Raw genomic sequence first — 25,927 nt, 5'->3', positions numbered from 1 at the left:
GGTCATGGCCCCAGCTTATATACTCCCCCTCTCTACACAATGACCTCTGCACAAGTGACAGATCATGTCTAGAAAACTCTTCGACCGAAGTCAGTAAATATCTCCAGTCTATTGTCCCAATGGTTCATGTGGCTGCTGTAAAGTACAAAGGTGGACATTTACCAAAACTGGTGCAAAGGAAAACAGTCTTAATTGCCCAATGCAACCAATCAGATTCCACCTTTCATTTTTCAGTGCTCATTTGGAAATTGAAAGGTGGAATCTGATTGGCTGCTATGGGTAACTGAGCCAGTTCTACTTTACACCAGTTTAGATAACTCTCCCGGTAAATCTCTAAATGCTGTTAATAGCAGCTCAGACAAGATGTCTGTCTCCAAAATAAAGTACAAGAGACAGCATAAACAAGCTACATTCATAAAATAAAATCAGAACAAGTAAAATATGTTCTACCATATGGTCTTAGTTAGTAAAAGAAATACAGGGGACACATTTTCTTTAAGGGGTGCGGTTACAATTAGACTACTCATAAAAGTTAAGAATATTTGGCTTGTGTGAAATTTCAGGACCTAAAATGCACTCTAACCTTTACAGATGCCCTTCTCTAAACTTTAGATGTCCAGCTGTTTAATGTTTCAGTACCTTTTGCACAACTTGCTGTTCTCTAACAAGGAGCTTAACGGCAAAATTCACAAAAGGTGATCCATGAAACGACCAATAGATTGCCGGGTTTATTCAATTAGAATTGGTATTAAAACAGTCCTCATCGTGCTGTTCACATTTTCACTTCATGAGACCAAGACAACGCCTAACAATTGACCAGCAGTACCTCGCCATTGCGAAGCTTCAAGCAGGATGTTCTCAGAAGAAAGTGGCCACTGAGCTTAGGCTACTTTCACACTTGCGTTTGGGGTTCCGTTTGTGAGATCCGTTTGAGGGCTCTCACAAGCGGCCCCGAACTGATCCGTTCATCCCCAATGCATTCTAAATGGATAAGGATCCGTTCAGAATGCATCAGTTTGGCTCCGATCCGCCTCCATTCCGCTCTGGAGGCGGACACCAAAACGCAGCTTGCAGCGTTTTGGTGTCCGCCTGGCTGTGCGGAGCCAAACGGATCCGTCCTGATTTACAATGCAAGTCAAAGGGGATGGATCCGTTAGACGTTAACACAATATGGTGCAATTTCAAACGGATCCGTCCCCCATTGACTTTCAATGTAAAGTCAGGCGTCCCTATTAATATACCATCGGATCAGAGTTTTCTCCAATCCGATGGTATATTTTAACTTGAAGCGTCCCCATCACCATGGGAACGCCTTTATGTTAGAATATACCATCGGATTTGAGTTAGATCGTGAAACTCAGATCCGACAGTATATTCTAAACACAGAGGTGTTCCCACTGTGTACATAACTACCCCCTGCTGCCTGGCAGCACTTGATCTCTTACAGGGGGCTGTGATCCGCACAATTATCCCCTCAGGTGCCGCACCTGAGGGGTTAATTGTGCGTATCATAGCCCCCTGTAAAAGATCAAGTGCTGCCAGGCAGCAGGGGCCAGACCCCCCTTCCTCCCCAGTTTTAAATTCATTGGTGGCCAGTGCGGCCCCCCCTCCCTCCCCAGTATTATTGGTGGCCAGTGCGGCCCTCCCCAGTATTAAATTCATTGGTGGTCAGTGCGGCCCCCCCCTCCCTCCCCAGTATTATTGGTGGCCAGTGCGGCCCCCTCCCTCCCCAGTATTAAATTCATTGGTGGCCAGTGCGGCCCCCCCCTCCCTCCCCAGTATTATTGGTGGCCAGTGCGGCCCCCTCCCTCCCCAGTATTAAATTCATTGGTGGCCAGTGCGGCCCCCTCCCTCCCCAGTATTAAATTCATTGGTGGCCAGTGCGGCCCCCCCCTCCCCAGTATTAAATTCATTGGTGGCCAGTGCGGCCCCCCCCTCCCTCCCCAGTATTATTGGTGGCCAGTGCGGCCCTCCCTCCCCAGTATTAAATTCATTGGTGGCCAGTGCGGGCCCCCCCCCTCCCCAGTATTAAATTCATTGGTGGCCAGTGCGGCCCCCCCCCTCCCCAGTATTAAATTCATTGGTGGCCAGTGCGGCCCCCCCCCTCCCCAGTATTAAATTCATTGGTGGCCAGTGCGGCCCCCCCCCCTCCCCAGTATTAAATTCATTGGTGGCCAGTGCGGCCCCCCCCCTCCCCAGTATTAAATTCATTGGTGGCCAGTGCGGCCCCCCCCTCCCCAGTATTAAATTTATTGGTGACCAGTGCGGACCCCCAGTATTAAATTCATTGGTGGCCAGTGCGGCCTCCCCTCTTCCCCCCCCCCCTAATTAAAATCACTTCCCCCCCATCATTGGTGGCAGCGGAGAGTTCCGATCGGAGTCCCAGTTTAAATCGCTGGGGCTCCGATCGGTTCCCATGGCAGCCAAGACGCTACTGCAGTCCTGGCTGCCATAGTTACTTAGCAATTTTAGAAGCATTATACTTACCTGTGCTCTCTGTGGCCGGCCGGTCGCTCCTCCTACTGGTAAGTGAACGGTCTGTGAGGCGCATTGCTTATAGCACAGACCTGTCACTTACCAGTAGGAGGAGCGACCGGCCGGCCACAGACAGCGCAGGTAAGTATAATGCTTCTAAAATTGCTAAGTAACCATGGCAGCCAGGACTGCAGTAGCGTCTTGGCTGCCATGGGAACCGATCGGAGCCCCAGCGATTTAAACTGGGACTCCGATCGGAACTCTCCGCTGCCACCAATGATGGGGGGGGGGGGGATTTTAATTAGGGGGGGGGGGAGGGGAGGCCGCACTGGCCACAATGAATTTAATACTGGGGAGGGGGGGCCGCACTGGCCACCAATGAATTTAATACACAGCCCCCTGTAAGAGATCAGGTGCTGCCAGGCATCAGGGGGCAGTTATGTACACAGTTCTTAGTATATTCTAACTTGAAGCGTCCCCATCACTATGGGAACGCCTCTGTGTTAGAATATACTGTCAGATCTGAGTTTTCACGATGTGAAACTTGCAGAATGACAGGCCGAACTGGATGGACAAATGTCTATTTTCGGCCTTATGTACTATGTTACTATGAAAACTCAGATCTGAAAAAGCTGTTATGCAGACGCATCTGTTCTGAACGGATGCAAGCGTTTGCATTATAGGTGCGGATCCGTCTGTGCTGATACCAGACGGATCCGCACCGAACGCAAGTGTGAAAGTAGCCTTAGAGTGTCACAGAGTGTGATCAGCAGGTTGCAACAGAGATACAGAGAGACTGAGTGTAACAGAAAGGCATAGAAAGTGGAGATCCTTTGGCCGCATGCCACACTGATGACCACTTCATTGTGAACAATGCCCTGCAGAACTGGATGATTAATGCCACACAACTCCAGGCACATTTAAGGGAGGCGAGAGGCATCCAAGTGTCACCTGAAACCATTTACATCAGCATGGTCTGCGTGCTAGACGACCTGCAAGGATACCTGACCACAGGCGTCATCGTCTTGCATGGGCCAGGGAGCATCTACGCTGGACGAGGGACCAGTGGGCCTCAGTGCTGTTCACTGATGAAATTCGATTCACGCTGAGCAGAATTGATGGCCACCAACAATGTTTGAGACGTTAAGGAGAGCGCTAGCATCAGCCAGTGCCACTGTTCTCACCAGACAAGGCTTTGGTGGTGGAGGTGTTTGTGTAGGCAGGTGTGTCTAGTCAATACAGAACTGCCCTCCACTTTGTGAATGGTACAGAGGCAAGCTCAAACTACTTGAATATCATTAATCCAGTCATTGTCCCTCTGCATGAACAACACAGTCCTAATTTCATCCTCATGGACGACAATGCGCCAGCTCATCGAGGTCGCATCATTAGGGAACAGCTGCTGGAGACTGGGGCCTGCAATTTTTCCAGACCTGCATCCCATTAAAAACCTATAGGTTCAGCTGAGTCACCATGTAGAGGCTCGTAACGCCGTATTCCAAAACCTTAATGACCTGAGGGCCGCCCTTCAAGAAGAGTGGGGTGCCATGCCTCAGCAGACAATAATTCGACTTGTGAACAGCATGGGACGTCGTTGTCAAGCTGTAATTGATGCTCAAGGCCACATGACAAATTATTGAGACATTGACATTTTCGTGAGGGTATACCCACCACTGTTGGCTTTTTTTTCAATAAATTGTTTGAGATGAGGAAATCACCACTGCATGCTTCTAGCTAAATGCCCTACTTTCATATATGATAGGATACTACTGCAACATGAACTTTTTACGTTTACCATAAATGCCCCCCGGAAGCCAAATATCCCTAACTTTTTGTGAGTAGTGTATTTCTTTCTAACTTGTTTTGGAGAAATGTCCCGTGTGCTCAGGCCAAGTATGCACTAAAAATATTCTGAATACTGTCACGGCATGTGTTATATTGCTGGCATGGAAAACAAAGGTTCTTTTATCTCTTGCACACATTTCCAGAACCAACATGCAGTTTCCGACTGCGGCAAATCAGACAACTCCCATTTTTTCTTTTCCACCCAAAAGGTGAATGCAATATAATACAGCTGAAAAAATATATAATAGAATACAAATTGTATATTTTTTAATTGCCAACTACAGCATACTAACCATCAGATGTCAGTAAGCTTTCCCTTTATTTCACGTGCTAAGCTTTTGTCAACGTCACCATAGTAACACGCTGATTTTACAGGGCTTTATTTATGACTAAATGGAGCACAAAGAGGCAGACATTATCCCAAAAGGTATAATCTGCATTAATCTTTTCTAACCTCACATTTTAGGACAAGGCGTAAATGCTATGAGTAACAAAAAAGCGCATTCAAGACAAAAGCTTGTATCATACAGATATCAATGCAGTATATGCAAATATGCCAACAGCACTGAGCCAAATAAACACATCCGATGCAGGCTGCATACGAAGGTATTTAAAGTAGGAAGAGTCTCAAGCATGCTGCTAACTGGTATTTCTTTCATCTCTAGTCAGTGTTTGGAAGCTGGATGAGCTATACATTGGTTAAAGGGCTTCTGTCACCCCACTAAACTGATATATATTTTTTTGTGTACTTATAATCCCCATCATGCGATATTGCTATACCTTATGTTATTAATAATTTTCGTTCAGTAGATTTTGCAAAAAACTAACTTTTACAATATGCTAATTACCTTTCTACCAGCAAGTAGGGCGTCTACTTGCTGGTAGCAGCCGCAGAAAACCGCCCCCTCCTCTTCTTGATTGACAGGGCCAGCCGCAATCTCCTCCTCCGGCCAGCCCTGTCAGCATTTCAAAAATCGCACGCCTGTGTTGATTCGGCGCAGGCGCTCTGAGATAAGGAGGCTCGCCTCCTCAGCACTCCCTCAGTGTAACGTCATCGGCGCAGGCGCACTGAGGGAGTGCTGAGGAGCCGAGCCTCCTTATCTCAGAGCGCCTGCCCCGAATCAACACAGGTGCGCGATTTTTGAAATGCTGACAGGGCTGGCCGGAGGAGGAGATCGCGGCTGGCCCTGTCAATCAAGAAGAGGAGGGGGCGGTTTTCTGCGGCTGCTACCAGCAAGTAGACGCCCTACTTGCTGGTAGAAAGGTAATTAGCATATCATAAAAGTAAGTTTTTTGCAAAATCTACTGAACGAAAATTATTAATAACATAAGGTATAGCAATATCGCATGATAGGGATTATAAGTACACATAAAAAAAAAATCTGTTTAGTGGGGTGACAGAAGCCCTTTAACTACACTGCTCAAAAAAATAAAGGGAACACAAAAATAACATCCTAGATCTGAATTAATTAAATATTCTTCTGAAATACTTTGTTCTTTACATAGTTGAATGTGCTGACAACAAAATCACACAAAAGAAAAAAATGGAAATCAAATTTTTTAACCCATGGAGTTCTGGATTTGGAGTCACCCTCAAAATCAAAGTGGAAAACCACACTACAGGCTGATCCAACTTTGATGTAATGTCCTTAAAACAAGTCAAAATGAGGCTCAGTAGTGTGTGTGGCCTCCACGTGCCTGTATGACCTCCCTACAACGCCTGTGCATGCTCCTGATGAGGTGGCGGACGGTCTCCTGAGGGATCTCCTCCCAGACCTGGACTAAAGCATCTGCCAACTCCTGGACAGTCTGTGGTGCAACGTGTCGTTGGTGGATAGAGCGAGATGTGATGTCCCAGATGTGCTCAATTGGATTCAGGTCTGGTGAACGGGCGGGCCAGTCTATAGCATCAATGCCTTCATCTTGCAGGAACTGCTGACACACTCCAGCCACATGAGGTCTAGCATTGTCTTGCATTAGGGGGAACCCAGGGCCAACAAAAATCTTGCTAAAAAGTGCCTGCATCTTATAGTCCACAATCAGACTGGTCCAGCATTTTCAGACCTCCCAGACTACTTCCCTAATGATCTGGCAGAGGACAGGAGCTGGGTGGTCATGGAGAGCACTATGACCAACGCTGCAGCTTGATGACCTTTTATGATGTCACTGGTAGCAAGATCCAGAAATGCAAGTTTTCATTAAAGGTGTGTGTGCGTGTAAATGCATATGCAGCAGACTGAGTGTGCATGTATAATGTGCAATGCTCTATGGTGGGCATCTTTACCTAGGCTCATCACATCCTGTTATCCTAATTCTACAGCTACTTGCAGGATAACAGGCTGAACTGGATGGACAGATGTCTTTTTTCAGCCTTATAAAACTATATTACTATGTTACCATTGGACTAGCAGATAGCATCTTCAACTCACTCCAGCAGTATACTGACAACTGATTATCCATTTATTAACCTCTTCCCAGCAGGCAGTGAGAAAAAAAATAAAATCTTAAATTTTGGGTTGTTTTTCTTTCCTGTTAAGGCTACTTTCACACTAGTGTTATTCTTTTCCGGCATTGAGTTCCATCCTAGGGGCTCAATACCGGAAAAGAACTGATCAGTTTTATCCCCATGCATTCTGAATGGAGAGAAATTAATTCAGGATGCATCAGGATGTCTTCAGTTTAGTCTGTTTGCCTTTTCAGGACGGAGATGATACCGCAGCATGGTACAGTTTTATCTCCACCCAAAATTACGGAACACTTGCCGGAATGCCGGATCTGGCATTTTTTTCCCATTGACATGCATTAATGCCGACAAACTGATCCGGCATTGCGGTCTGTGCATGTTCAGACCGCAAAAAAAAAAAAAAATGTTGGATCCGTTTTTCCAGATGACAGCGGCATTTCAATGCATTTGTCATACGGATCAGGATCCTGATCCGTCTGACATATGCCATCAGTTTGCATGCGTTTTGATGGATCCGGCAGGCAGTTCCGGTGACTGAACTGCCTGCCGGAATCCTCTGCCTCAAGTGTGAGAATCTGCCGACGTCAGACTCGTTTTGGGCATATCAATAACACAATGGGTGCAATTATAGATTGTGACCATTCAGGAAGAAGACCACCCAGATGACTACGTGGGGTAAATTACACAAGGAAGGCACCAGATTATAATTTACAAGTGTAACTGTCACTTCATTATTTGGTCATGTGTAGGTACAGTAAGTGTGGCATGATGCCACTGTGTGACAGTGACGCTCCTTCTGAAGACACGTGACATTTACAGCACGCAGAGGCACATAGTTGTTACTTCTTATAAATCTCAGGCTTTAAATGGAACCTGTCACCGGGATTTAATGTATAGAGCTGAGGACATGGGTTGCTAGATGGCCGCTAGCACATCCGCAATACCCAGTCCTCATAGCTCTGTGTGCTTTTATGGTGTAAAAAAAAAACTATTTGATCCATATGTAAATTAACCTGAGATGAGTCCTGTCCCTGAGATGAGTCCAGCGTGAAGGAGCCCAGCACCGCCCGCATTCTCAGAATTTCCTCATTCTCCCCAACGTCAGACAGCCAGAGCGCCGTAATCTCACGATGCGCAAGCTAGCGCATGCGCTGTTCCTTCCCTGAGGCTGATGCCAGCACAGGAACACTATGAGGACACCGCGCATGCGCTAGCTCGTGCATCGCGAGATTACGGCGCTCTAGCTTTGTGACGTCGGGGAGCAAGGAGGAGATTCTGATTTGCATATGGATCAAATCTGTTTTTTCCACAAAAGCACACAGAGCTATGGAGACTGGGTATTGCGGATGTGCTAGCGGCCATCTAGCAACCCATGTCCTCAGCTCTATACATCAAATCCCGATGACAGGTTCCCTTCAAAGCCTATAAAAAGTAAACTGTAGTTTTTAATCCTTGGATCTGTGCCGTCTCATGTCCCCCGCCCTAACACTTTTCTGTGTCCTCACCAGGCAGACAAATTGCTCTGTCTCCCAGCCGCTTCCTATACTAATAGAGGGATTTGTGTCACACTTCACTCATTTTGGTATTTACATCTGGTCTCAGGCAGGATCAAAGACGCTGTCCTTGTATTCACAATTCACATTTATCTTTTCAGTTTCATTCTGGACACATTTTCCCCAAGACAGCCATGGATATAAAATTGACTGCAGAATAAAAATAAAACTGCTAAAAGCAATAACAGAAAGTCTAAAGTTCTCATCAAACACAGATCCTGACAACTGAATGAAAAGCTAAGCCAGCTAAAGTCCCAGCACAGTACTGACTGTCATCTTCTAGCTAGCCAAAAGGTGTGAAATCCTTTTACAAAAATGTTATATGGTTACAAAAAACACACAAAAATGCAAAACACATCCTGCACAATATGATAAATAATATGCAGATGTACATGGCCATAATTAAAGAGATTAATACAGCATAAAGAACATAACAGCACTCAAGGTAAAAGGCACTAAATGCAATTATACATATTAACTAATACCACATTTGATATGATAAAGGTTCTTAGCAAATATATATTGACAATAAAATGTCTGTGTCCAACCACCATGGCAAGGTGACCTGCGCCCAGATGGGAGCCTACTCTACTTAAAGGGATTCTGTCACCTCTTTTTACCCTATAGAGATGCAGACATGCACGGCTAGATCGCCGCTAGCATGTCTGCAATATACCTGTCCCATATCTCTGGTGAGTGGTTTTATTGCGTGTAAAAAATGATTATATAAAATAATATATATATATATATATATATATATATATATATATATATATATATATACATACATACATACATATACATATATATATACACACACACACATATATACATATATACACACCTGGTAATTAATCGTTCTGGAGCCCAGCCAGGCCCCCCTGTGAAGGAGCCCAGCACGCCTGTATCCAGGAATCTCCTCCTTGCTCACAAAGTCAGATCGCTGTAATCTTGCGGTGAGCGAGCTCGCGCATGCGCAGTTCCTTCCCCGAGTCTGATGCCAGCACAGGGAAGGAACAATATGCCGACACTGCACATGTGCATCTGACTTTATGAGCAAGGAGGAGATTCCTGGATACAGGCGGTGCTGGGCTCCTTCACAGGGGGGCCTGGCTGGGCTCCAGAACGGTTAGTGCAGCCCCTTGGGCTTCTTACCAGGCTGATATACATATATATAAAATCATTTCTTACACTCAATAAAACCACTCAGAGATATGGGACAGGTATATTGCAGACATGCTAACGGCGATCTAGCAGTGCATGTCCGCATCTCTATAAAGTAAAAAAAAAGGTGATAGAATCCCTTTAAAGGGGTTGGCCATTTTCTGGCTACTGTTTATCAATGTGCTTGTAAGATGACTATATGATACTAAGACAGTCTTTGTTGATATTCTGCACCATTTGCTATACTTTATAAGATATTCTCCCTTGTTGGCCAAGTCTTTTGTGCTGTCCACAAAGAGGTCATGTCCATAAAATGGCTGCTGGTGGAGGGTCATGTAACCAAGAAAATCACTTACTCATTCTCCTCCAAATACACTGCTCAAAACTCAACACTGCAAGTGAGATGGCAGAAGTGGTGTATTTGAGTGGGAAAGGCTGAGAGATATGTATGGAGTTATTTTTGCCAGGTCACATGACCCTCCATCAGCAGCCATCTTATGGACAGGACCTCTACATAAAGAGCATAGCAAATTTTCCAAACAAGGGGACAAGACTTATGAAATATAGCAAATTGCACAGAAAATCAACAAAGGCTATATTAATAAGTCTCACGTAGTCTTCTTACATCCACATTGTTCAACAGAGCCAGAAAGTGGCCACCTTTAAAATCTCGCTCTATGCCAGTTGGCATCTAAATTCGGGAGACCCCACACATATACAGGGTTACTACAAATGGTTACCTCTGTGTGCCATCAGGCATCCAATGAGAGGAAGGGCAAACTCGGCTTTATGTACTGATCTAATTAAATGCACTTGTGGAATGGATGGGATAAAAGGGAGTCTTCAGACATGGAGGCAGCCACACCTTCAAGTACAGTGCCTTGAAAAAGTATTCCTATTTTTCATGTGATAGACCAACAAAAAGTAGCAAGTATGTGTGAAGTGAAAAGAAAATGACAATAGTTTTCCAAATGTTTAAATAAACTAAAATAAATAAACTAAAAAAAGGGTGGTGTTCGTTTGTATTCAGCCCTGTACACAGATACCCTAAATAAAATTCTGTGTGACCATTGGCTTCAGAAGTCACCTAATTAGTAAATTGAGTCCACCTGTGTGTAATTTATTCTCAATATAACTACAGCTGTTCTGTCAAAGTCTCTAAGGTTTGTTAGTAAACATTAGTGATCAAACAGCATTGTGAAAACCAAGGAACACACCAGACAGGTCAGGGATAAAGTGGTAGAGAAGTGTAAAGCAGGGCTAGGCCTCATGCACACGACTGCTGTGTGCACCCGTGGCCGTTGTTCCGTTTTCCATGATTTTCTGCAGACCCATTGACTTTCAATGGGTCCGTTGAAAACTCGGAAAACGCACGTTTGTCATCCGCGGCCGAGATCCGTGTATCCTGTCCGTCAAAAAAATAGGACCTGTCCTATTTTTTTGACGGACAACGGTTCACGGACCCATTCAAGTCAATGGGTCCGTGAAAAAACACGGATGCACACAAGATTGGCATCCGTGTCCGTGATCCGTGTCCGTGGGCTACTTTCATACAGACGGATCCGAAGATCCGTCTGCATAAAAGCTTTTTCAGAGCTGAGTTTTCACTTCGTGAAAACTCAAATCCGACAGTATATTCTAACACAGAGGTGTTCCCATAGTGATGGGGACGCTTCTAGTTAGAAGATACTACGAACTGTGTACATGACTGCCCCCTGCTGCCTGGCAGCAGCCGATCTCTTACAGGGGGCTGTGATCCGCACAATTAACCCCTCAGGTGTTGCACCTGAAGGGGTTAATTGTGCGTATCATAGCCCCCTGTAAGAGATCAGGGGCTGCCAGGCAGCAGGGGGCAGACCCCCCTACCTCCCCAGTTTTAATTTCATTGGTGGCCAGTGCGGCCCCCCCCCCGCCCACCAATGATCGGGGGGTGGAGAGGGGAGGCCGCACACTGGCCACCAATGATAATACAATAGAGGGAGGGAGGGGGGCCGCACACTGGCCACCAATGATATTCAAACTGGGGAGGGAGGGGAGTCGGCCCCCTGCTGCCTGGCAGCCCCTGATCTCTTACAGGGGGCTATGATACGCACAACTATCCCCTTCAGGTGCGGCACCTGAGGGGTTAATTGTGCTGATCACAGCCCCCTGTAAGAGATCGGGTGCTGCCAAGCAGCAGGGGGCAGTCATGTACACAGTTCGTAGTATATTCTAACTTGAAGCGTCCCCATCACCATGGGAATGCCTCTGTGTTAGAATATACTGTCGGATATGAGTTTTCACGATGTAACTCAAATCCGATGGTATATTCTAACAGAGGTGTTCCCATGGTGATGGGGACGCTTCAAGTTAAAATACACCATCAGATTGGAGAAAACTCAGATCCGATGGTATATTAACTCCTGACTTTACATTGAAAGTCAATGGGGGACGGATCCGTTTGCAATTGCACCATATTGTGTCAACGTCAAACGGATCCGTCCACATTGACTTGCATTGTAAGTCAGGACGGATCCGTTTGGCTCCGCACGGCCAGGCGGACACCAAAACGACTTTTTTTTCATGTCCATGGATCCTCCAAAAATCAAGGAATACCCACGGACGAAAAAACGGTCACGGATCACGGACCAACAGAACCCCGTTTTGCGGACCGTGAAAAAATACTGTCGTGTGCATGAGGCCTTAGGTTATAAAAAAAATATACCAAGCTCTGAACATCTTATGGAGCACTGTTTAATACATTTTCCGAAAATGGAAGAAGTATGGCACAACTGCAAACCTGACCGTCCATTTAAACTAGGAGAGCACTAATCAGAGAAGCAGCCAAGAGGCCCATTTGTCACTCTGGGGGAACTGCAGAGATCCACAGCTCAGGTGGGAGAATCTGTCCACAGGACAACTATTAGTCGTGTAGTCCACAAATCTTCCTTTATGGAAGAGTGGCAAGAAGAAAGACATTTTTGAAAGCAAGCCATAAGTACCACCATTTGCAGTTTACCACACGCCATCTATGAGGCACAGCAAACACGCGGAAGAAGGTGCTCTGATCAGATGACCAGTTGAACTTTTTGGCCTAAATGCAAAATACTATATGTGGCAGAAAACTAACGCTGCACATCACCCTGAACACACCATCCCCACCGTGAAACATGGTGGTGGTGGCAGTATCATGCTGTGGGGATGCTTTTCTTCAGCAGGGACAGAGAAGCTGGTCAGAGTTGATGGGAAGATGGATCGAGCTAAATACAGAACAATCCTGGAGGAAAACCTGGTAGAGGCTGCAAAAGACTTGAGACTGGGGTGAAGGTTCACCTTCCAGCAGGACAACGGCCCTAAACATACAGCCAGAGCTACAATGGAATGGTTTAGATCAAAGCTTGTTCATGTGTTACAATAGCCCAGTCAAAGACAGTCCTAAATCCCATTGAGAATCTGTGGCAAGACTTGAATATTGTTGTTCACAGATGTTCTCCATAAAATCTGACTGAGCTTGAGCTACAGTATTTTGCAAATAAGAATGGGCAAACATTTCAGCCTCTAGATGTCAAAGCTGGTAGAGACACCCCAAAAGCCTTGCAGCTGTAACTGCAGCGAAAGGTGGTCCCTCAAAGAAATAATTCAGGGGGGCTGAATACAACACATTTTTTTAATTTTTTAAACCATGCATTTTCTTTTCACTTCACAGATGCTTGCTACTTTGTGATGGTCAATCACATAAAATCCCAATAAACATTTAAGTTTGTGGGTGTAACATGAAAAAAATTGGAAAAATTCAAGGAGCATGAATACTGTTTCAATGCACTGTATATACTGTAACAAAGGCAAAAAAAAATTACAGAGGTAACAATTGTAGCAACACAGTATTTGTGTGGAACATGCTCTCCTAAATTTAGATGCCCACTGGCAACATACTATATATTTGCCAAGAAGCTATAATTTATTATATCAAATGTGGTATTAGTTTATATATAGATTTTGCATTTAGTGCCTTGAGAGTGCTGTTATGTTCAATGTTATATTGTTAACCCGACTCTCTTCCAAAACATCAGGAACATAAATCTCTCACAATTTGTGCAAAACTGTTTTAAATGGAAGTAATGATGTAAAATAACATATACAGTATCTTCAGTGGCTGAAATGAGTACAACTACGGTCTGTTACGATGTTTCAGTCTCTGTCTGTTAGGCTACTTTCACACAGGCGGTAGCCTCTTCCAGGAGGCTGTTCCGGCGGGGAAACCGCCTGCCGGGTCCATGCTACCGCAAGTCCACCGTGCTGGCAGAAGTCGGCTCTGGCCTCATTCACTATAAGGTCCGGCTGCAGCACGGCAAACATGCAGAGAGGCGGCTGGACAAAAACTGCAGCATGTTGTAGTTTTATTCCGTCCGCCTCTCGGCATGTTTGCCGTGCTGTGGCTGGATCTCCGCCCCGCCCCCATTTAAGTGAATGGGGCCGGAGCGGCCTTCCGCCAGCACAGTGGACTTGCGGTAGCACGGATCCGGCAAGCTGATCCCCCGCCGGAACAGCCTGCCAGAAAAGGCTACCGCTATTGTGAAAGTAGCCTTAGGCTACTTTCACACTTGCGTTTCTGGGTCCGCTTGTGAAATCCATTTCAGGGCTCTCACAAGCGGCCCAAAACGGATCAGTTCAGCCCCAATGCATTCTTAATGGAAAGGATCCGTTCAGAATGCATCGATTTGGCTGCGTTTGGTCTCCGTTGCGTTTTTTAGACGGTCACTAAAACGCAGCTTGCAGCGCTTTGGTGTCCCGCCTGATTATGCAGAGCCAAACAGATCCGTCCTGACTTACAATGTAAGTCAATGGGGACAGTTCAGTTTTTCACTGACACAATATGGTGCAATTGAAAACGGATCCGTCCCCCATTGACTTACATTGAAAGTCAAGACTGATCAGTTTTGACAGACTTTTTTTAATGAATAATGCAAACGGATCCGTTATGAACGGATACAAGCATTTGCATTATCGGTGAGGATCCGTCTGTGCGAGTGTGAAAGTAGCCTTAGGCCTCATTCACATCACAGTTTCTCCTTTCCGTTAAGTTCTGAAGGTGCCCAGGGGCGGCGTTCATGTGGCTGGTGCCCCTCGGCGCTTTGCTTACCAAACTCCTCCTCTTTCACCCCTCTGGCCTGCCCTCGTTTAATCTGATTACCTCCTCCTCTCCAGAACACCGGCTGGATCGGGTTGCACAGGCTGGCGCATCGAAAGTCCCTGTTCCTCTGCCCATAATGGGCAATGCAGTGCTAACGCGCCGGGAATGTGTAGGGCGGCGAGGGCGCGGGATTTCAGATGGAGAGGAGCAGGTAATCAGATTAAACAAGGGCGGGCCAGAGGGGTGAAAGGAGGAGTTTGGTAAGCAAAGCGCAGAGGGGCCTGGGCACCGGCCGCATGAAAGCCGCCCCCGGGCACCTTCAGAACCTAATTACCATATTGTATAAAAGTGTTTTTTGGAGCAAAGTGGACGGCAATATGAAAGGTACCATAGTAATCTGGGCAAAGTAATGGAGAACCTGATCTGAGTGGTCTGTAATGGTCATATTTGGTGAAAGACTCCCTTTAAACTGACCATACGCATTAGATAAAATATGTCAAACAAAACCCATCGATTTCAGTGGGTTTGGTCAACCATCTAATGTGTACGGGAACTTCCTAACATGGGGGCAGACGACAAGGGAGACGAGTCCTGCACAGGCTTTCTCCCCATTCGAGACAAATGTCCTAGAGCATTGGTCACCAACTAGTGGCTCAGAAGCCACATGTTGCTCATGTCCCCCAGCTGTGTGCCTCTCTTTGGGAGTCCTGAGATATGACCATATGTAGTGGCAATTGACATTGTTGCAGACCTATCCTAGATTTACTACCAAACAGTGGCAGTTTGGATGGCATAATACTAGTGTTAAATTTCATGCTGAATTTTTTATCAGCCAATGTTTGCAATTTCATGTTTTGTTCCGCCACATTCAAAATTTCTTTGGAATTTCCTGTTACTTCAGACAATCATTGAAAGTTGAAAGCGGCTCAAATTACAGAAAGTTGGGGATCTCTAGGGACTTCCTAGAATTACTAAGAGAGAATGCTATTGGCTTAACAAGTGTTAGGCCAACTGTTCACAAAAAAAAAAGAAAAAAAAAAGAAAGAAAGGTGGGTGAGGAAAGCCAGGAGCTCACGAATATGGGGACTTATTTGGCATGCGTCAAGCTGTTCAGCACAAGATTCTGGCAAAATGACTGGGTCAACTAAACAAATTGACCCAGCATTTTGCTAAGGAGATCTGTCACTAATTTAGGGCTCTTTCACACGAGCGGATCCCATGTGGGTAATCCGCTGCGTGAATGAGAGCCAAGCCCCGCTCCGGACAGCAGAGACACGGAGCATTAAAATGATTGATAATGCTCTGTGCCTCTCTGTGACCTTTTTACTACAAAATCACAGTGACAACTTTATCTCACTGTGATTTTGTGGTAAAAAGATCAGAGAGGCACAAAGTATTATCAGTCATGTTAGTGCTCCGTGTCTCTGATGTCCGAAGCAGGGCTTGGCACTCTTTCACGCAGCAGATTACCCGTCCGGCATCCGCTCGTGTGAAAGAGCCCTTAAGGTGCCCTTAATTAGGAACCATAAAACTGGTGATGGATTCCTAGTAATTATTAACCAGTTAATGGGATGCAGCTGCAGCTCATATTGCCACGTAGTTCTTGACTCCAGGCAGCCATATTTCGAGTGCAGCATGGCCGCTCAGTGTGGTCGTACTCTCAAAAAGCAGCTCCGGCAACTGCTCTTTTCCCACATGAATAAAGATCCTTCACTCCTTCCATTAGATAGTTGGCGGGTTTTGGATAAAACTACTATTACCTCATTAACCCCGGAACAAAGGGAAGATCTGGAAATCCCCCTGGAATCCACAGAAGTGGATAAAATATTATCAAGCATAACTAAAAACAAGACCCCAGGTATAGATGGCATCCCGTTTGAAATTTACGCCCAATATAGAGAAATACTGATCCCAAAATGGCTTACAATGTGGGCAGCCTCCAGGAAGACGGGGAGATTGAGGGAAGCCCTTATTACACTCATCTTGAAACCGGGGAAGGATCCTACCTTTCCGGATTCATACCGCCCTATTTCTTTGATCAACACAGATAATAAAATACTAGCACGGATTTTGGCAGCTAGACTTTGGGGGTAATGCCGAAGCTAGTTTATGAGGATCAGTCGGGCTTCATGTCGGGGAAAACTACAACTGAAAATATCATTAGATACTTCATGAATGTCTAATTGGAGCCCACAAACCGGGGTGAGCGCATGATTTTAACAATAGATGCCTCAAAAGCTTTTGATACTATATACAGGGTGGGCCATTTATATGGATAGACCTTAATAAAATGGGAATGGTTGGTGATATCAACTTCCTGTTTGTGGCACATTAGTATATGTGAGGGGGGAAACTTTTCAAGATGGGTGGTGACCATGGCGGCCATTTTGAAGTTGGCCATTTTGAATCCAACTTTAGTTTTTTCAATAGGAAGAGGGTCATGTGACACATCAAACTTATTGGGAATTTCACAAGAAAAACAATGGTGTGCTTGGTTTTAACGCAACTTTATTCGTTCATGAGTTAGTTACAAGTTTCTGACCACTTATAAAATGTGTTCAATGTGATGCCCATTGTGTTGGATTGTCAATGCAACCCTCTTCTCCCACTCTTCACACACTGATAGCAACACCGCAGGAGAAATGCTAGCACAGGCTTCCAGTATCCATAGTTTCAGATGCTGCATATCTCGTATCTTCACAGCATAGACAATTGCCTTCAGATGACCCCAAAGATAAAAGTCTAAGGGGGTTAGATCGGGAGACCTTGGGGGTCATTCAACTGGCCCACGATGAGCAATCCACTTTCCAGGAAACTGTTCATCTAGCTGGCACGTTCCCTGAGTTTTTCCAGCAAGATGGTGCACCACCACATTATGGGTGTCAGGTCCGAGCATTCCTAGATGAACAGTTTCCTGGAAAGTGGATTGGTCGTCGTGGGCCAGTTGAATGGCCCCCAAGGTCTCCCGATATGACCCCCTTAGACTTTTATCTTTGGGGTCATCTGAAGGCAATTGTCTATGCTGTGAAGATACGAGATGTGCAGCACCTGAAACTGCGGATACTTGTGAAATTCCCAATAAGTTTGATGTGTCACATGACCCTCTTCCTATTGAAAAAACTAAAGTTGGATTCAAAATGGCCAACTTCAAAATGGCCGCCATGGTCATCACCCATCTTGAAAAGTTTCCCCCCTCACATATACTAATGTGCCACAAACAGGAAGTTAAAATCACCAACCATTCCCATTTTATTAAGGTGTATCCATATAAATGGCCCACCCTGTAGAGTGGCCCTTTCTAATTGCAACATTGAAGAGAATGGGATTTGGTGATATATTTGTTTCCTGGATCAAACTGTTATATGCCGAAATCTCTGCAAGGGCGATTCTGAACGGAGAATACTCGGAAATATGGCTGTTGGCAGGGGGGTTAGACAAGGATGCCCCCTCTCGCCCTGCCATTTGCTATAGTTATGGAACCCTTAGCGGATATGATTAGACAAGATAAAGAAATTGTGGGTTTTAGGTTTGGATCCCATGAAGAAAAAATAGCATTATATGCAGATGATATCATGTGGTTTTGGGCTCCCATTGATCACTAGCTAGGATTTTCCAGATATTTGACGATTATAGTAAATATGCTGGACTAAATATTAATTGGTCTAAATCGGCCTGTATCCAGATTGATCCCTTGAATAATTTAATACCGGGGTAATTGGAAATTAAGAGACCAGAGGAACCAGTAAAATACTTAGGAATTTGGATAACCCCTAACTCTAAGGATTATGTTCAGGTAAATGTGCTCCCCAAAATTCAGGAAATTAGGAAGAAAATAGAGGTATGGAAAAAAGTATATGTTTCAATGGCAGGACGTATTTCCCTAGTGAAAATGTGCATTTTACCTTCCTTGAATTACATTTTGTGGAACGCGCCGGAATGAATTCCTAAAAAAATCTTTAAAAAAAAATAGAGTGTCTTCAGGCAGATCTGATATGGCGAGGTAAAAAAACCACGGATAAGAGCCCAAATACTGCATATTCGCACGAGAGAGAGGGTGGGCTGTCGGTCCCAAACCTGGAACTCAATTTTTTCTCTGGCCATATCAGAAATATGTTAACATGGAGTAATACACAAAGATATAAGACCATGATAGCAGGGATCAATAAAAAGTTGGACAAATGCAGCATCTTCCAATTGGTGGAGCTGACATTTTGTCACAACAGCAAACCAGCAAAATACCGATATTTGGGCTGTGGGCCAAAACCTGGAAAGAGGTAAGTGAATTGTGGCTACAGACCAGATTACATACTGACACCCTATTGTGGGATAATACTCAACTGACAGAATTAAAGCTGATTGAACAGGGAATCTGGTGGAAATATGGAATCTTCAGATTGGGTCAAATATGGAAGGAGGGAGATATTATCACATACCTGGACCTTAAAAATGAGTGTGGAATAGGAGATAGGGACATGAGTTTCTTCTATCTACAATTGAAACAAGCCTTACGGATGTCGTTGGGAAGGGGAACACAAATTACCACCTTCCCACGCCCTCTAGCTAATATTTCAAAATTAATGGTGGGGAAAAAAAAAACTGGTGTCTAGGATATATGAATCCTTGTTACATCAAAAGACAGAAAAAAGAGCAAATAATTATCTAATGCACAAATGGCAGGATGTTCTTAAGTCTCAACGGGAAGAGTTCTGGGAGAGGGTGATACAAGCAAAAAATGGGGTCTCAAACAACTTTTCTCATAGGATTACCCAATTTAACATACTATATCGATTATACTACTCCCCCAAGAGCCTTATGAAATACTATGAATCCAAAGAATTTAGCTGCAAAAAATGTGGCCAGATAGGGGTGGATAATGTGCACTTACTGTGGACAGGTATAAAGATCCAAGACTTCTGGCGGAAGGTAAATGAAAAAATAAAGGCATATCATGGGTTTAGCATCCTTAAGGAGTTTGAAATATGTATTCTAGGGGTAGTGGATAAGATAGATCATTTTAAACATCGTGCCATAGCCTCTAAACTCCTATTCCAGGCTAGGAGGTGTATTATTGGGCATTGGGGAGATGGTGCGGTACCTGCGGCCAGGGAGTGGGAGAACCTGACTAGGGTCTCGCTTGTCAGAAGAATTTCACTTAGTATCTACAAAAAAAAATATATAGATTTGCTGAATTATGGCAGAAATGGTTAAAAAAATTAGATGAGGGGATGAGAATGTTCCCTTTTTCTTTTTCCCTAATCGGGGGGAAAGAGCAGCTGGGGAAGGAGAGATTATATATATATTTGCATGTATGTTGTTTTATAATGTAATACAATTAAGTGATTGTTGAAGATGTATGGAATTTGAAACAATAAAGATAAATTATCTTTTTAAAAAAGATAGTTGGCAGGTTCAGGCGATATTCATAGCTAGCAATACTCATGTAGCTCAGTAAAAGTACGCCTGATCTCAACTTGATAATAAATCTATTACATTTAAGTACAAATTGACCAGACCATTCCAAACACTAGAGCTATGGGCCCACAGACAACAGGAGTTTGGGTGGATAATCATTAGGATAAAAAAGGACAGATATCCGATTCCACCATATCCAGAAATCTAATATTCAGGACTGAATCTAAGATCAGTTTCATAGGCACTCAAGTTAAGACATAAGCTGCTGTATATTCCATCTGTCCCATTTCTTCCATCAGATGCCAGAGAGGACAAGATACCAACTGAACATCAGAATATACATAGGCTAATCTGAAATAAAAGTCAGTCTACAACAGGTTGCCAAGAGCAAAGAAGACACTCAGATTTGGTAGAAGCGACAGACTATAGTAGAAGCGACAGACTATAGCTGTCCATTATAGAGCCTTACATTTCTACATATCGGTCCCACCACATAAACATTCATGTCCCTCTCATGACAAAAAGATATGTGTTACAAGCCGGTTGGAAACCAATCTCAACATTTCCATTAGTTGTGCTTGCCAGCTCTCATCTTCTTCAGTCACAAAACAGGAGAATGACTTACTTTCCAATGTTTTCCGGGAGTGTCTGCAGTGAGATATCATTAATGGAAAGGCATGTGAGGCTCTCCAAGTCTGGAAAACTTTCCGGTAGCCTAGATTGGAAAGAAGAACATATATATTATTTATCACCAAATGCCCAAAAGCACTTAGAAAAAACAATCTCTAATGGCTATGACAAACATTCTTCTTGGTACATATCCACAAATTCTTCAAGGATACACAGCATCTTGCCTAGGTGCATTGTTAGGGTCCATTCACACGTCCGTAGTGTATTGCGCAATACACCCGGCCGACACCCCCACCATAGAAATGCCTATTCTTGTCCGCAATTGTTCTATTTTTTTTCCGGACTGGAAGATCGGGGGCGCACTCCGGAAACGAATGCGGATGTGTGAATGGAGCCTTAGAGGTTACCTCCACAGGATAGGGAATAACTATTAGATGAATGGGGGTTCTACTGCTAGGACCCCCGCCAATCACAAGAAAGGGGGCCCTGTACAAAGTGGTAGGAGAGGCATGCACACTGCCCATTCACCTATATGGGAGTTCCAGAAATAGCAGAGTGCTGTACTCAGCTTTCTCCAGAATTTCCATAGAGACAAATGGAGTGGCAGTGTGCATACCTGACCTGCCCCTCTGTTAATTTAGGGTAGAGGGCGTAAGACCTCCCCCAATCTAATAGTTATCCTCCATTCTGTGAATCGGTGATAACTTGTCACAACTGGAATACCCCTTTAAAAGGAAGAAAAAAAACAAAAAACACACAGCTGAAACCTATGACAATATCTACCACAGATTCAAAAGGTCAGGTACACTTTACAACGATGTCAGGAGAATGCCCAGCTCAATTTTACTGAAATAATGAGAAAACAACAAGTACCTACACTTCTGCTTCCCTCCGCTCTTACCTCGTGAGTGGGTTTCCACTGAAATCAGCCACTTGGAGTGCTTTACAAAAGGAGATGCTCTCGGGAATCTCTGGAATATCTGAAAGACATTTTTATGATGAAGAAATTAATTTTTAAAGACTGAATGATCTTAAAATACTCATCAAAAGTACCCATTTTTCTCTTTTAGAACAACCTACAAAAAAAATATTTTCGATTATTTCTACACAAAGGCAACAATGGTCATCACTTTTTGAAAGGTATTATAGGGGTTGTCCAACAAAAAATATTCTTCAGTTTTCAATTCACCAGCTGGATCTGAATTCTTTTGTAACTGTAGGTATTTATTTATTTTTTATTAAATTAAATCTGCATAGCGCCACCTGCTGTTTGCTCTTTTGCCGATTTCTCCGTCCTGCTCACGGAGACAGAGGCACATGCTCAGTTCCATCATTTAACGGTTACCAGCTGCAGCAGAAAAGCCACACCTGGAGACAGGACACGGGGCGGCCCTAAACGGAGCGCTTGAATTCAATCTAGCAGAGCAGTTGGAGCAATGAATGGGGATATCTCTGGATCCACATGAGATTTTTGTATAATCTTAGCCAAATTTATTTTCCTCTATGGTTTCCCTACAGGTCGCTGATGTGTGCCCTCTGGTGCATGGTTATGTAATCTCTTCTGTCCTATATTACTAGTGTCTGCTATAGTTCAGCATCAGCAACCCTTTCTCGTGGCACCTACCGCACTGGGGGCTCAGATACTAGATCATGCAAATACTAGCACGGGCTGTTCCTCTGATCAGCGTCTGCATATGGAAAGGGCAGAGTAGCCAGTCTCGCATGTTCATATACTTTGCAATAGAGTGCGGATATTGAGGAGCCTCTCGTAAGCTTTTGTGAATATGTGTTTGTTACCAGGTGCATTAACGTTTTACATGATAAGGGTGCCCTCACGCAGCAGATTTTGTTGCAGAAACTGAAAATCATGTCCATTCATCTGAATGAGGTTGTTTTGGCAGCAAGCTCATGGATTTTCGCCGCTAGCATGTCCGCAATATACCTGTCCCATATCGGTTTTATTTAGGGGAAAAAATGATTTTATATATATGTAAATCAGCCTGGTAAGGAGCCCAAGGGGCTGCACTAACCGTTCTGGAGCCCAGCCAGGCCCCCCTGTGAAGGAGCCCAGCACCGCCTGTATCCAGCAATCTCCTGCTTGCTCACAAAGTCAGATCGCCGTAATCTTGCGATGCGCAAGCTCGCGCATGCGCAGTTCCTTCCCTAAGGCTGATGTCAGCACAGGGAAGGAACATTATGCCCATCGCGAGATTACAGCAATCTGAGTTTGTGAGCAAGCAGGAGATTCCTGGATACAGGCGGTGGTGGCTGGGCTCCAGAACGGTTAGTGCTGCCCTTTGGGCTAAATAAATCAACATATTTTTTATACTATAAGACACTTTTTTCCTCCAAAAGGGAGAGAAAAATGGCAGTGCATCTTACAGCCTAAATGTAAGGCTGATGACTGCTTCCATCAGCATGCAGGAGGCACGAGGAGAGGAGAGGGAAGCACTGTGTGACTGTACCCACCCTTTCCAGTCTTCTTCCAGGCGCTGCACTGTGTCCTGACTGTACAGCGTCAGGACCTAGTACATGTAGATGCGCGCTATGACCAGATGCCTTGTGATGTTAGGTCACAGTGCAGCACAGGCCAGACCAAGGAGCGATAAGTGGATCTGCAGAGCGGCAGCACCATCAAGAGCAAGTAAGATAAGTTCATTTATTTAATGTCCGATCTGAGGTTGATGGAGATTGGGTGTCTGATTATTATTATTTACGCGCCATTCATTCCATAGCGCTGTACATATGAAAAGGGGTATACATACATAATACAGACAATTGCACTAAGCATGAACAAGACGAGTTACAAACTGGTAGAGAAGGAGAGAGGGCCCTGCCCGTGAGGGCTTACAATCCACATGGTATGGGAGAAGGACACAGTAGGTGCGGGTGAAGTTGGTCATGGGGGTATAGAGGCAGCAGGGTCACTGGTTGTAGGCTTGTCTGAAGAGGTGGGGTTTTAGGTTTCTTTTGAAGGATTCCACTGTAGGTGAGAGTCTGATATGTTGGCGTAGCGCGCTCCAGAGTGTGTGACCTGGGAGAGTGTGCAGCAATTGATCGTGATAGATAGGTCTCTTGGGGGGGTTGAACAAGATGGGGGAAAGATGATAAATTCTGTTTTATCCATGTTAAGTTTTAGAAAGCGAGAGGAGAAGGAGGAGGATATGGAAGATAGGCATTGTGGGATTCTGGATAGTAAGGTGGTGATGTCTGGAACAGAGAGGTAGATTTGTGTGTCGTCAGCATAAGGCCCCTTTCACACGGGCGTTGCGGGTTGAGGCCGGATGCGTTTAGGGTGCATACAGGGGAAAATGGTGCGATTTTGACACTAAAACGAGTCAGTTTTCACTGCGATTGCGTTCCATGTTTGCGTTTTTTCCGCGTGGGTGCAAAACATTGTAATGCGTTTTGCACGCGCATGAGAAAAATCGGCATGTTTGGTACCCAGACCCGAACCCCTTCACAGAAGTTCGGGTTTGGGTTAGGTGTTGTGTAGATTTTATTATTTTCCCTTATAACATGGTTATAAAGGGAAAATAATAGCATTCTTAATACAGAATGCATAGTACAATAGGGCTGGAGGGGTTAATTTTTTTTTTTATTAAAATAATATAACTCACCTCAATCCACTTGATCGCGCAGCCCGGCTTCTCTTCTGTCTTCTTTGCTGTGCACAGGAATAGGACCTTTGATGACGTCACTGCACTCATCACATGGTCCATCACATGATCTTTTACCATAATGATGGATCATGTGACGGACCATGTGATGAGCGCAGTGATGTCATCAAAGGTCCTTTTCCTGTGCACAGCGAAGAAGAAGACAGAAGAGAAGACAGAAGTGGATTAAGGCGAGTTATATTATTTTTATTAAAAAAATTTGAACCCCTCCAGCCCTATTGTACTATGCATTCTGTATTAAGAATGCCATTATTTTCCCTTATAACCATGTTATAAAGGGAAAATAATAATGATCGGGTCCCCATCCCGATGTTCTCCTAGCAACAGTGCATAAAAATCGCATCGCATCCGCACTTGCTTGCGATTTTCACGCAGCCCCATTTACTTCTATGGGGCCTGCGTTGCGTGAAAAACGCTGAATTTAGAACATGCTGCGATTTTCACGCAACGCACAAGTGATGCGTGAAAATCACCGCTCATGTGCACAGCCCCATAGAAATAAATGGCAAAGAAAGGGTATAGGCGTGCTCAAACCCTGTCACACCAAGCACGGACCACACCAAGAACCACAGCGTTGCTTGAGTAAAAAGAGAAAAAAAGGTTACCTCTATTTTTCAGTGCAGATAAAAGCCAGTTACACTCCAGTCTACATGTTTCGGATCAGAGACAGTAGCAATCCTTACTCATGACATACACATACTGAGGAGGGGGTTAGATAGGAGTGTTCTACAGGCTTTTCATAGCCTGAAGTAGGAGCCACGTTTTGCATGGATCACTGCAGACGTGACTTCCCTCTACACCGTCATTCCACATGACTTGGCCGTCCAGGCATTTCGCTGGTTTCTTGCTGTATATTCAGATTTTTCATCCCCCTTCCAGGGCTACATGTGTGATGTGGCTTTTTTCTTATTAAAACACAACTTTAAGTTCAATGACAGGTTTTTCCTGCAATTGTCGGGAGTTTCCATGGGAGCCAAATTCTCCCCCTCTCTGGCCAATGTGTACATGGCCTGGTGGGAACATGCATTTCTATTCTCCCCGACCAATCCCTGGGCATCCTCGCTGGAGTGGTATGGTCGTTACATCGACGACCTGCTGTTCATATGGTCGGGCGATGTGGCGACCATACCACTCTTTGAGAAGTTTTTGAATTGCAATGTGTGCAGCTTGAAATTTACTGTGCACTCTCATGCTACTTATATTTCCTTTTTGGACTTGTCTCTGGAGGGCGACGAGTGTATTGGTCCAATTAACACCCGCACTTTTCGCAAAGAAACTGCAGGTAATACAACTCTCCATGCGGCATCTTGTCATCCTCCCCATGTTGCTAAAAATATTCCTAAGGGCGAGTTCATTCGCAATCAGACGAAACTGCACTCAGGATGCAACATGCCGCATGGAGATGCGATCTGCTGCCTTCCACCTTTCCATGAGACAATACTCCCAGCACAGTTTATCATGCGCCCAGAAGGAAGCCCTGTCCAGACCCAGACAATCATTATTATTTACCCACCACAAGCGCACACGTCGCTCTGAGAACTTAGATCAGTCACGGCATTCCCGCCTGCCTGTTTGTCACTACTTCTAGTACACA

At 44.7% G+C, this 25,927-nt stretch overlaps 1 protein-coding gene across 1 annotated transcript in view; it reads right to left on the bottom strand.

Moving 5' to 3' along the window:
* Positions 1-25,927, bottom strand: part of LRRC1 (leucine rich repeat containing 1) — a 229,278-nt gene that overhangs the window by 96,629 nt on the left and 106,722 nt on the right. The window contains 2 exon segments of the mRNA XM_040428569.1: positions 20,649-20,738; positions 21,555-21,633. Of these exon segments, the coding sequence (XP_040284503.1) occupies positions 20,649-20,738; positions 21,555-21,633 (169 nt within the window).

The sequence above is a fragment of the Bufo bufo genome, chromosome 4 (genome assembly GCF_905171765.1).
Source record: "Bufo bufo chromosome 4, aBufBuf1.1, whole genome shotgun sequence".
Classification (NCBI taxonomy): Eukaryota; Metazoa; Chordata; class Amphibia; order Anura; family Bufonidae; genus Bufo; species Bufo bufo.
Note: the sequence above shows the minus strand (reverse complement) of the source record. Positions and strands in the feature narration are given on the sequence as shown.